Source organism: Danio aesculapii, chromosome 11, assembly GCF_903798145.1.
Source record: "Danio aesculapii chromosome 11, fDanAes4.1, whole genome shotgun sequence".
NCBI classification, from domain to species: Eukaryota; Metazoa; Chordata; class Actinopteri; order Cypriniformes; family Danionidae; genus Danio; species Danio aesculapii.
Window position 1 is genome coordinate 1,334,348 of NC_079445.1, and position 13,104 is coordinate 1,347,451.

Consider the following 13,104-nt stretch of genomic DNA (forward strand, 5'->3'; position numbering starts at 1 on the left):
AGTTTCGATTTTGGCTTCTAACGATTATGAGAAAGCATTAATCAATATAAGCGATTATTCCATCACACCGTCCCCTTTCCAGTTGTACACATTTGTTTCTCTGCAAAGCTCAGTTTCACGTGGAAATGACTAAAAGCATGTGCTGTAATGTAACGTCTGCAGCAGGGGATGCGCAGCATTTATTAATGTACATTCCAATCATTCATGTATTTAAAGCGCGAATGAGACCGCATGGTGTTGTGTGTGTGTGTGTGCGCTCAGCCTCAGAGACGTGCAGAGCACACACATCTAAAGTCATCTTAATGTGAGCGCTTTAATGGTCAATTAGCAGTGTTTAGTGATTATTCTTATTAACCTCATTTGTGTAATAAACAAACCAGTTGAGAATTAAAAGACATGTGAAAGAGAAACCATAAATCAGAACCGCACTGCTCTTAAAGAGACAGCGCACAATATTCCTGCTGCCGACTGTATTTATCATTAATTAAACAACAAAAGGAGAAAATCCCTCACTGCTCTTAAAGAGACAGCGCACAATATTCCTGCTGCCGACTGTATTTATCATTAATCAAACAACAAAAGGAGAAAATCCCTCACTGCTCTTGACTGAAGGACTGCTGGAGCTATAATTACAGTGTTTTTCCTACAGTGAAGATGCTTAAAGCACAGTTTGGTTCATATTTTTATTCTATTGTATTTATTTCCCTTATTTACAGGGAGGATAATAACTGAATATATACAGTTGAAGTCAGAATTATTAGCCCTCCTGAATTATTAGCGACACATTTCCCCAATTACTGTTTAATGGAAAGAAGTTTTTTTTTCAACACATTTCTGAACATAATAGATTTCAAGAGTTTACACTTAGCTGATAATCAATAAAGCGTATTTGGCATGCTGTCCCGGGAGAGAGCCCTGAGCTCGTAATATCCTCGAGCCCGGGGCTCCCTCCCGTTAGAAGTGCGAGAGGGGAGTTTGAGCTCAGGTAGGTCTCGAGAACTCCCCTGCTTGTCGCCGTGTGAGAAGTGTAAACTAAGGTTGTCTTGGGTGATAGTTTGGTTTAGTTGATTGGTTATGGTTTATGTTTTTGGACGGTGGAAGGAAACAGGGGAACCCGGGGGAAACCCACGCAAACACGGGGAGAACATGTAAACTCCGCACAGAAACAACAACCAGCCAGATAGGAGGTTAGACCAGCGGTGATCTTGCTGTGAGGCAACAGTGCTAGCCGCTGGGCCACCGTGTCGCCCTATCGAAAAAGGAGGTGGAAGTAGGGGTGGAAGTAGGGGAGGAAGCTTCAAGACGAAGATAACTGGAGTGAAAAACTCTGGTTATTTATAATGCCTCCATAATCATCTAATGGGGCAGATTACGGAGCTAATGAGGAGCTAGCCGTGTTGATCATAAGCACGTGATCCTCTCGAAATCAGTTTATAAATAAACCCCACTAAATAACTTCTCATAACTTTTATTATTAATGATTTAATGATTTCTAATAACTGATTTCTTTTATCTGTGCTATGATGACAGTAAATAATATTGACTAGATATTCTTCAAAACTCAAGCATTCAGATTAAAGTGGGATTCAAAGGCTTAATTAGGGTAATTAGGCAAGTGATTGTATAACAGTAGTTTCTTCTGCAGACAATCCAAAAATATATATCGTAAGGGGGCTAATAATATTGACCTTAAAATAGGTTTCAAAATATTTAAACCTGCTTTTATTCTAGCCAAAATAAAACAAATAAGACTTTCTCCAGAAGAAAAAATATTATAGGAATTACTGTGAAAATTTCCTAAATCTGTTAAACATCATTTGGGAAATATTTATAAAAAAATTAAAAAATTCACAGGAGGGCTAATAATTTTGACTTCAACTGATAATCGTTTTGAATAATCGTGATTATAATTATGACCAAAATAACAGTGATTATGCTTTTTCCCATAATCGAGCAGCCCTAATACACACACAGATTAGTTTTTTAGCTCTTAAAACACTGACAGTCAATCATTGCAGCAGCAGAACTGCAAAAACAACCTGAAACAACCCAAATGTTACAGTGCACCTGTATGGAGGCAAACATTGATCTTTATAGTTATGTTTTTGGTGTGAATGGCCTATTAAACATCAATTAAGCTGAATAATCATGGGTTCAGCTGCCTAATGGCTCATTTCCACTGAATATGCATTCATTCATTCATTCATTCATTCGTTTTCCTTTAGCTTCATCTCTATTTCAGATGTCCAACTATTCCAGCATATGTTTTACGCAAGTCCAGGCTGGGTCAGTTGGCGTTTCTATGTGGAGTCTGCATGTTCTCCCCGTGTTGGCGTGGGTTTCCTCCGGGTGCTCCGGTTTCCCCCACAGTCCAAACACATGCGCTATAGGGGAACTGATGAGCTATATCGGCCGTAGTGTATGAGTGTGTGTGTGTGTGTGAATGAGTGTGTATGGGTGTTTCCCAGTACTGGGTTGCAGCTGGAAGGGCATCCACTGTGTAAAATATATGCTGGAATAGTTGGCGGTTCATTCCGCTGTGTCGGCCCCTGATAAATAAGGGACTAAGCCGAAGGAAAATGAATGAATGAGTAATCTAATGCAAGAAAATACTACTGAAGTTATTGCGTGAGGAATTCAACACGCTTCTGCTTCCTGTTGAGTCGACTAGACTCTTTTGAGTCCCCTAAAGCCTCTGAAGCTCCAGCACTAGATAACACACAGTCCTGTTGTGTTTTCCTCTGTTCACTGCGTCCTCGAACCCTAAACCCAAACTCTCTGGCACCCGCCGACGATTGACTCCTCCGCCCCGGCCTCCGCTTCTTCACATCCCCAACATCAGCAGCAGAAAGCAGCTCAGGACTGTGCGTGGAGACAGGATTGCGGATGTTTCCCGCCGCCTGCATGCGTCTCAGATGTCTGCTCTCGCTTAGGGGATCGCTAAGTCTGTGTTCGCGGTTTCTAGGTTCAGATCGAGTCCTGCTCTCGCTGCTGCTCCTCTGAGGAAAACCTGAAGATCTCTTCTCTGGATGCGAGCGAGTGTGTTGACGATATGATCCATTAGAGTAGTGACCGTGGCAGTGTGTACAGGAGAGGTTTAATGAAGTCAGAGATGACAGTAAACCTAGTGGAAACGCACGCTGGCATTGCAGGATGCATTTCGGAGAGCTGAGGCTGAAATGAGGCGTTGGATGGCGATGTTTAGGCGGAGATTTGCTGGAGTCTTCTTGGAGGGTTTGGATCTGGTGCCACTCCATCTGCAAAAGCCGGTCTAGGTATCTCTCCAGCTGGCCGACGGGTTTGGGTCGAGGAATGGTCTTGCCGTCGGTGTTCAGATACACCGCCAGCTGCGTGAGGCTCCAGGAGTTAAACGGAGGTGGGAGGAAATCTGGAAAGCTGCTTCTCTGAACTCGGTTTGTGGGTTTGGAGGAGTGAAGGAGGTCTGAGGTGTCTATGACTTCTGCACGCAGGTCGAGGTCTGGAGGAGAAATCTGAGGAGGTAACAAGCACACTGTTAAAAATGCTAGGGCAACAAATAATTTCTTCATGAGGTCTGCTGTGAAACTTCATGTGCACTGTAAAATATATCAGTTCATTAACAATTTCTGTGGTATTTATAGGTTTATTTACGCTTGTAAATTGCATTAAAGTAAAAATAATTATGTAAAAATGTGTAATGACCTTGGCAGGCAGCACAGAGTATCGTTCAGAGTCGGAGATGTCGCTGGCGCTGTCGTCTCCTCCAGCTTTACTCTGAGATGAACAACTCTCCTCCTCAGTTCTGCAGTCAGATGGATCTTCTCTCTCAGTGTTTACAGACTCAAACTTCACACTCTTAGCCTTGCCCTCGCTCTCTTTCACAGCACTGGTGTTTCGTCTTTTGTCTTTATGTCCATTTTTGTAAGCGGCATGAGATCTGAGCTTCGCTGAGCTTTGTTGCCTTGAGGAAGCAAAGGAAAAGGTTTTAAAGAGGCCTTTAAAGTATGATAAAACATTTAAAATAGGGTCTTACAGTATATAGGGACCTAATATAAGATCCTAAAAATAAAATGTTTCTGGTTTTATTTAACAAATAATAACCCTGGTCACATATGCATAACAGGAACACGGTCAAATTGAGTATATTCACTATAATCTCCAGTACTATTATTTGTGCCAGAGCCTTTTCTAACCTGTGTGTGGGGTTGGCCATTATCAGCATTGTGTCTGGTCTTATTCGTCTTAACCTCTGCTGGCAGACCTGGAGACACACAGAAAACAGCACTTACTCTACATTAACCACGACAATATATATGAGCTAAATCACACTGCCACATCGCACTGCTACGAGTGTGATATAGTGTTTATACAGTTAGACGATATAATTGTGTGTATAAAAAAGAAAATCAAACACGGAGAGTCTAAAAAGCCTTTTGTATTAGGAACTACTTTCTTCCGCCGTTCATTTACATCTGCAACTGACATCAGAACAGCAGAAGCCGTAACTAAATCACCAAGAGTGAGCTAGTGTTTGTATGATTCTCTAGCGTAATGTCTAAAGTGATGACAAAACAGCTGATTTTGCTCACATTTTTAGAGCTGAACAGCATGAAATGCCATCAGTCTACAGAGAGTTCTCTGTATTTCTCTGTTGCAATATTATTTATTTATTTATTTGTTTGTTTGTTTTTTTACTTTTATTGCAACAAAATTTGAAAATGTCCTTGCTTTGTTAATCATTTGAAAAAAAAAAGTTAATAATTTTTCACTTTTTCAGTTTTTATTATTATAATTTCACAACAGGCCTAATAATTTTTGACCATATAATACATTTTATTAAATTTTATTAAATAGCCGTATTTGCATTATATATATATATATATATATATATATATATATATATATATATATATATATATATATATATATATATATATATAATACATTTATATAATATGATTATATTATATAATTAATAATATAATTAATTTATATAATCAATATATATTATTAATATAATATAACCCTTACTGTTAAGAAGCTACTCACAGGTTCAGATGAAGGGCTGGTGTTTGGTGTTGGAAGCACAGGTGCCTTTGAGGTTTTCTTGCTTTTAATAAAAGGGAAGTTGATTAACATCATGTATAAATGAAGCAGCTGTAATTTGGTTGATATTGCATATCTGCCGCTTTTTCAAGCTACATGAAAATAACACCATAGTAACTCATACTAAATACTGTACAAAGTAGTGTTCTTGAACCATACTATAGTAAAGTACTTAGTAACTATGGTTGCTATGGTAACACAACAACTGCGTTTATATAAACAAATTACAACCCAGGCTCATTATGGATACATACCCCTGTATACATTTCTGGACAGCGTGAAATTCATCCAAAGAGGTACATTTTTTTCTCGCAATTTTTGTTGTCGCAAATCCACCAGAGGCTGCTGTGTACACATTTTCAGATCTCAAATTTCTCTCAAGAGTGCCATTCACGCCTGCTGTTCTCACGAAATCCACCAGAGGCTGCTGTGCACACATTTTCAGATCTCAAATTTCTCTCGAGGATGCCATTCACGCCTGCTGTTCTCACGTAAATCCACCAGAGGCCGCTGTCGACTGACTGATTTCCCCACCCCCTGCCTTCCCTAAATCCAACCGACAGTGTTTTCAAAAGCAATCCAGAAAAAAAGCCTAATTTTTACCACGTTTTCAGATCTTACCACATTCTCATCCTGTTATTTATTTACTTACTTATTTATTTTATTTTTGTTTTACCTGCTTTCTAGAAGCGTTCTTTGCTGTACTTCAACCCCCGTCATCATGGTCAACTCCTCTCTGCACCTCAAGTCTGCCAAAAGTACGCTTTGAGCTACTAGGCAAACTGGTAATGGCAGAAATGCCGTCCACATGGAGTTAAGCGGTCAGCTAGTAGTGCAAAAAGAAACAGAAGTCGTCGTCTGCGTCATACCGTCCTGTAGCGTTCGTTTTAAAGATGAAATGCAGCCATACATAGCTCAGGCTACAGAATTTGTGCTCTCCAGAAATGTATACGGGGGTACATTTTCACAATGAGCCTGTGTTGACAAGTGACCAAATACTGTAGTTTAACACAACTATAGTCCACATGAGAAAATACTATAAAAATGTACAGTAAAGACTTTTTTGGCTTTTGAACCATAATACAGTAGTGTATCATCCTGTAGTATTTACTCTCCGGAGTATTACTATAGTGAACTGATGAACTGTAAAATGATCTAGCTTTACTACAGTAAACTGGTGTATTGTAGTATAATATACCTTCTAGTTGTGGAAAACTACAGTATTGGGTCATGCGTTTATATTACTGAAGTTGTTGTGTTACCATAGCAACTATACAATTAGTGCAAATTAAAATTCAAGTAATTTACTACAGCATGGTTTAAAACACTATAGTATTTACTTTAAATTATTATACTTGGTTTGTATGGGAGGGCTTAATATAAACTAAAGCATACTACAGTATTTATTACAGTTTATCAGTTCACTATAGTTAATAGTACAACAGTATGCTGGAGCATTTGGGTTGATTAATACATACAGTATAATACACTTTACTACAGCATGCTTCAAAAACACTATAGTAGGCTATTTACTTTAAATTACTATCATTTGTTCATATGAGAAGGTATAATATAATACATCACAGTTTACTGTAGTAAAACTAAAGCATACTGCGGTATTTATTACAGTTCAGTTAATACTACAATATACTGTAGCATTTATGGTTGTGAATACTACAATACATACTACACTTTACTACAGTATGGTACAGAAACACTAAAGTATTTACTTTAAATTATTATAGATTGTTCATATGGGAAGGTATAATATAATACAATACATCACAGTTTACTGTAGTAAAACTAAAGCATACTGCAGTATTTATTACAGTTCAGTTAATACTACAGTATGCTGGAGCATTTAGGGTTGTGATTGCTATAATAAATAAATTATAATACATTTTACTAAAGTATAGTTCAAAAACACTATAGTTTTTACTTTAAATTACTATAGTTTGTTTGTATGGGAGGGTAAAATACATCACGGTTTACTGTAAAATACAGTATGGTTATATTCACTATAGTATTTACTTTAAATTATTATAGATTGTTCATATGGGAGGATAATTTACTACAATATACATCAGTTTGCTGTAGTAAAACTGAAACATACAGTATTTATTACAGTTTAGTTGATACTACAGTATGCTGAAGCATTTATAGTTGTGAATAGTACTGTAATACATACAGTAATACACTTTACTGTTTAAATATACTATAGTAAATGTAAAACCAGTACACGATGATTTGAATGGACAGTCACTCGTTCTTACCTAGCTGCATGTCTCGCTGCTTTATATCTGCTGTGGTTGAGATTCAGACTGTTATGTGCAGTGCTCTCCTGCAGGACTGTTCCCATATTCCTCAAACCTGGATCTCCTATAATTAACGTTTTCTCTTCCCAGCTGAGCGTTTATCCATTCTTCTTGCTCATTTGATGTTTTCTCCCTCGATTAATCGTCTCTGTCTGTCGCCGATCCCTGTAATAATCCACCGAGCATCAGTACCGATCTACCGTAAATAATTCAGCAACCGGATCAGTCTGTCTGTAATCAGACGCATCGCTCAACGCGGGCGTTCAGGAGCAGATCGATGGGCTTCATTTAGTGTTAATTGTCTGAAACCTGTCATTTTAATGAGGGTATTTACGCAGGCGTGTATTCCAGCTGTGGGCGCATTGTTATATGGGAAATGTAGTAGTCTGCAGCCTCGGAGTCGTATATGATATACGGAGACGGATATGATACTGTAAACATACATGTGTGGGACCCCATCTGTGTTGCCAAGTCCGCGGTTATCCTGCAGAATTGGGCTACTTTTGATGTCCGTGGGTTGTTTATTTATATTTATTTAATATTTATTTTTCATGATTTATTATAATCATATATAGAGGTTCATTCTGCTGTGGCGACATCTGAAATAGAAAGTCGAAGGATAATGAATGAATAAATAAATTATATTCATATAAGATGTATAAGACGATGCTTAAGAAACACCTGCATAATTTGTCGTTCACTCCGAGCTGAGTTTTTTACTAGGTTCCCAGCAAGCAATTTTTTATTTTTTATTTAAAAAAGATGTCTAATAGATGTCTAATAGATGTCTAATAGACATCTAAACATAGTCGTCTTGGCTAAACCAAGGCTAAATTTGGGCTGTCAGTGAAAATCCAATAGACGTCTAAGAATAGGCAAAAACTAGACTAGTCTTCAAATAAACAGAAATGAATGACTACACATATAAAGTCTGTCTAATTTGTCTATTTGACTAGTCTAGTTTTGGGCTATTCTTAGACGTCTATTAGATTTTCACTGAAAGCCCAAATTTAGCCTTGAAATAGCCAAGCTGTCTACGTTTAGATGTCTTTGAGACGTCTATTAAACACAAAATTGTCTGCAGGGTTACAGTATTAGTTATTTTCTATTGTATTTTAATTTATTTTGTACCTTTTCTGACGTGAAGTGGTCAACGATGATTGTTTTTAAATGTGCTACATAAATAATATTGAATTAAAATAGTAATATAATATTAATATTGACCTTAATATTTTCCTTCCTTTAGGGATTGGGCTTGTTTTGTGTGTGTGTGCCATTTGGCTACTTTTTGTTGTGAATACCTGGCAACCCTGGACCCTTTAAACAGAATTACACAGGCTACATACGCGTGTAAATATTATCGACCGTGCAAATAACACGTCTCAGCGGTGTGTTTTGGAAACTGAAATGTTTATATGTGGTTTTCAGACTGCAGAATGTCTTATTTGATGCACGGTGGTCTAATAATAATCGTCGGCGTGTGCTGGTTTGGCTTCACCTCCCAGCGCGACCACCGTTTAAATGTCAAAGGCGCTCGATCTCCGCGTATTTTATTACAATCTCTCTGGGGGATGAAGACCTCTTGTCTACTTTAACGTTAGTCTTTGTGTGCATAGTCATTCGTTTTTAATTGCACGTCCCGAGGGAGAGTTCTTCATAAAGTCAAGTGCCTCGTGGATCACCAAGATCTTCCCCAAGGTAAGATGTACAGTACAGAGTTTCTAAAAGGAGCCGTCAACCCTATGCTTTATGCATTCATAACATATTATTTATAACAGATTACGTTCCCACATTAAAAAATACTATTACAATTTTATAGTAAATACTAGTGTTTTTGAACCAGACTATAGTTAAGTGTATTACTCTGTATAATATATTAACATTGTAAGAACTGATAAACTGTAATAAATACTTTAAGCAATACTGTGACCAATACTTGAGTTTTTACTATAGTAGACTGTTGTGTATATTGTAGTATAATATATCATACAGTTATAGAAACAAAAAGTTAATTAAAATATGGCAAAACACGATGCTACTTGTCAAAACAGCAACAATATTAGCTGATATTTTATTTGGTGTTTACATTGTAACAGTACACTGTGAAAAATGCAGGGTTCCACACATCGCAGTTGTCCCAACACAAATCGATTAAGTTAACTTAACACTTTTAACAAATGTATGTGGATTGATCATTAAAAAATTAAGCTGCCCCAATGAAATCTCAAGAATTGTGTTGTTTCAGCTCATTTTAAATAAGTAGTTTGAACAAGCAAAAAAGAATATAGTGTACACTGAAAATATTGACGTCTGCAAAACTGTTGCAAACAATTTATTTGGGTTGAATTTAAACAAATTAAATTGAGTAATGATCAACTTAATTCGTTTGTATAAATTCAGCCCCAAATAAATTGTTTACAACCCCTTAACTTAAAAGAGTTTAGTAAATCCAAGGAATCATCTTTGAATCATTTCAGTGTACTGATTAATTAAGATGAAGGTGTGTGTGTGTATGTGTTTTTGTGAGATATTAGGACACAAATCTGTATAATGACATAGGTATGATGACACAGGTATTACAAGAAAATAGGAAATATGAGGAGATTGCTGACGTCCTCATTTCTCTAAAAGCTTATAAACCCCACAGGATGAGTTTTTTCAGAGAGTAAAACTACACTCAGTCTCCTGACGATGGTTTAGGGGTTAGAGCAGTGCAAAATACAGTGTGGACAGTATAAAAACAATGAAAGCCTGTGTAATGTACCCACAATTCACAAAAACAAACGTGTGTGTTTGTGTGTGTGTGTGTGTGTGGTTCCATGTACGACAAAACCAATCACTGATATATTTTTGGCAATCACGAAAATACTTTGTATGGGTTATTTTTTTGCCAAAAATCATTATAATATTAGTGAAAGCTCATGTTTCATGTAGACATTTAGTATGTTTCTCAATGTAAATAGATCATAACTCAATATTTGATTAGGGCTGCACGGTGGCGCAGTGGGTAGCACGTTCGCCTCACAGCATTTCTGTGTGGAGTTTGCATGTTCTCCCTGTGTTGGCGTGGGTTTCCTCCCACAAGTCCAAAAACATGTGGTATGGGTGAATTGGGTAAGGTAAATGTGTGTGAATGAGTGTGTATGGGTGTTTCCCAGTGATGGGTTGCAGCTGAAAGGGAATCCGCTGCATAAAACATGCTGGATAAGTTGGCGGTTCATTCCGCTGTGGTGACCCCTGATTAATAAACAGCTGAAGATAAAATGAATGAATGAATGAATGAATAATTGGTCAGTAATGAGTATTACTAAGAACTTTAATGGTGATTTTCTCAATGTTTTGATTATTCTGAACCCTCAGACTGCAGATATAAAAGTTTGTTTTGACATAATATGTGTGTATTATAGATTTATTACGTGATACACACACATAAATAGTAATAAAACTACATAAACCAATTTTCTTGCATGAATTTGTTAGATTTTTATGCCCTCAAATATGACTATGACATTATTTTTAATACAAGTTTGCATTCTCTGCTTCTAGAAATCCCACTGAGAATGGAGTCCTATCCGCACGTCTCAGGACCCGCCTTGCAGTTCACAAGTGCATTTGGCGAGCTATCAAAACCCATCAAAACCTTTCATCTGCGCAACATTTACAACCCCAAACCCCCTCCCCAGCGCCCCCCAGTGGCCATACGACCACCCAGCCCAAAACCAGCATCCGTTCCTCCACAGGATCCCGTGATCCGGCGGCGGCTGTCCTGCGAACCGGAGCCCAAACCCATCATGAGGAGAAGAGCCAAATCCCTCTCATCCTCCAGCGATCAGCAAACCTGCAGGAACGTCCAGGTCCGCTTCGTGGACTCTCTCGGCCTGCAGCTGGAAGATGTGAAGTTCTTCAAATCCAGTGACGATCCACTGGTGCCGGTTCACGTCATCACACGCCTATTGGCCAGCTCAGAACTGGCCTCTAAGAAAAACCTGGAGCTCTCCTTACCTTATTTCCAGCCCTCCTTCCCTGATAACATGACCACCAATGTCTCTGCGTTCACCAGGCGTTTGTGCCGGCAGAGAGTGTGTCTGGAGCGGGTGTTTTGCTCAGAGCTGGGCATCACTGGAACTGCAGAAGTGCTGAATTTGTGCTTCCAGAAGGAGGTCATAGTGCGCTACTCCTTCACCGACTGGAGGAGCAGTGCGGACTGTAGGGCCGGCTGGGTGTGCAGCGTGCGCAGGGGGGATCTGGAGACCGACGTTTTCCGTTTTCTCCTGCCGGTGCCTCCGTTCATCATGCAGCCGGGCGCCGTGCTGCAGTTCGCCGTCTGCTTCCGGGTGCCAGGATCTGAGTTCTGGGACAACAATGACGGGTGTAATTATAAACTGACCTGCCAGACTTATAAACTGACCGTCCCTAGAGAGTGTGAAGACAGCCTAGTGCATTTCATTTGAGCGTACACTAAAAGATTTCACACACACACACACACACATACATATGTTGGTTTTTGAGGACTCTCCATAGGCGTAATCAGGGTGCGAATTATTGGGGGGTTTGGGGGAGATTCATTCATTTATTTTATTTTCCTTAAGGCTGATTTATACTTCTGCATCAAGCGTATGCGTATGCTACGGCACGGCCTACGCGTGGACGCACAGCCCTCGCCGTGGCAGTCAGCAATGCTGACGTGCACCTCTCCAAAAATGTAGCTACGTGTCGCAACGATGCGTAGAGCAAGCTCTGTGATTGGTCGGCTTGGTAGCGCTGACGAGTGTGGGCGGGACCGAGAGCCGCGCGAGCCCGATGGAGCGATTGTTTACAAGTGTGGAGTGCCGTGAAGGAGCTCCAGATGGAAAGTTTTGCTTTGTGTTTACCTCATGATTAAAGATGTTGCACGTCTGCCGGTTCCTGCATTAAAATGAGCGAGTTTGATCCACTTGTACATTAAGGAAGCGTTCAGAAAAAACAAAACACCAGCGAAGAAACTCGACACACAGGAACATAAACACTTCACTGCCAACTAGCATTTCAGAAGTGTTATTGCAGAACAACAGTAACAGCACACAGACGTATAAATGCACAGCTACACACATTGAATGCGCCGTGGGTCACGCCGATCACTTGACGCAGAAGTCTAAACCAGGCTTTAGTCTCTATTTCAGAGGTCGCCACAGTGGAATGAACCGCCAACTATTCTAATCAGACTTGATCAAAACAGTCTGCAGAAACACTTTGATCGACATTCTCCCTTTGTACGTGTCATCAGAGGGGGAAAGCCCCGCCCACTAGTCCCATCTCTCCATCTCATTAGCATAAACAGCAGCCCTGAGTGAGAAGCAGCCGTCTGTCCATTAGCCATGAGAGTGTTTGAGCTGCTGAAGATAATGTCAGCATAGACTAAGAGGATTATAGATGTGGATTAGATTTTTCTGAATCAAACTGTCACATGTAAACCTATTTATACATGGTTAACATACTCTTCCAAATAACTTACAAATGTTTTTAATAAAATCTGCATATAATTTCACTTTTTATTCAGGTTTTGTACTATTTTTTAAAATGTTTTTGTCCTTTTTTAATGTTATTGCATACTTTTGTTAAATGCAATACAACCTGCTTTGTATCCGTTATTCCGACAGTTATGATTACTATAGCTTAATACAATTATATTACTATAGCAAAACTGTGGTACAATAAAAACATGTTC

General features: G+C 39.0%; 2 protein-coding genes across 2 annotated transcripts; one reads left to right on the plus strand and one right to left on the minus strand.

The window, feature by feature from the left end:
- Positions 1 to 1,905: 1,905 nt before the first annotated feature.
- fam217bb (family with sequence similarity 217 member Bb) lies at positions 1,906 to 7,917 on the minus strand. Its single transcript, XM_056468519.1, has 5 exons — positions 7,359 to 7,917; positions 5,029 to 5,089; positions 4,173 to 4,240; positions 3,682 to 3,940; positions 1,906 to 3,491 (listed from the first exon to the last, which is right to left on the minus strand). Exons 1-5 carry the CDS (start codon positions 7,442 to 7,444, stop codon positions 2,622 to 2,624), a joined length of 1,344 nt encoding a protein of 447 aa, XP_056324494.1. The 5' UTR covers positions 7,445 to 7,917; the 3' UTR covers positions 1,906 to 2,621.
- A 793-nt stretch (positions 7,918 to 8,710) lies between these two features.
- On the plus strand, positions 8,711 to 12,931 carry ppp1r3db (protein phosphatase 1, regulatory subunit 3Db). The gene is made up of 2 exons (XM_056468788.1): positions 8,711 to 9,098; positions 10,947 to 12,931. The coding sequence occupies exon 2, from the start codon at positions 10,961 to 10,963 to the stop codon at positions 11,849 to 11,851; it is 891 nt and encodes a 296-aa protein (XP_056324763.1). The 5' UTR covers positions 8,711 to 9,098; positions 10,947 to 10,960; the 3' UTR covers positions 11,852 to 12,931.
- The last annotated feature ends 173 nt before the right edge of the window (positions 12,932 to 13,104 follow it).

What these genes read in the sequence shown, in the direction of transcription:
- fam217bb (XM_056468519.1), bottom strand. Translation starts at nt 7,444, where the DNA reads ATGGGAACAGTCCTGCAGGAGAGCACTGCACATAACAGTCTGAATCTC. An exon ending in GCAGCGAGACATGCAGCTAG is followed by an intron (nt 5,090 to 7,358) that starts GTAAGAACGAGT and finishes TTTTATTAAAAG; the next exon opens with CAAGAAAACCTCAAAGGCAC. An exon ending in ACTCTGTGCTGCCTGCCAAG is followed by an intron (nt 3,492 to 3,681) that starts GTCATTACACAT and finishes TTACCTCCTCAG; the next exon opens with ATTTCTCCTCCAGACCTCGA.
- ppp1r3db (XM_056468788.1), top strand. Translation starts at nt 10,961, where the DNA reads ATGGAGTCCTATCCGCACGTCTCAGGACCCGCCTTGCAGTTCACAAGT.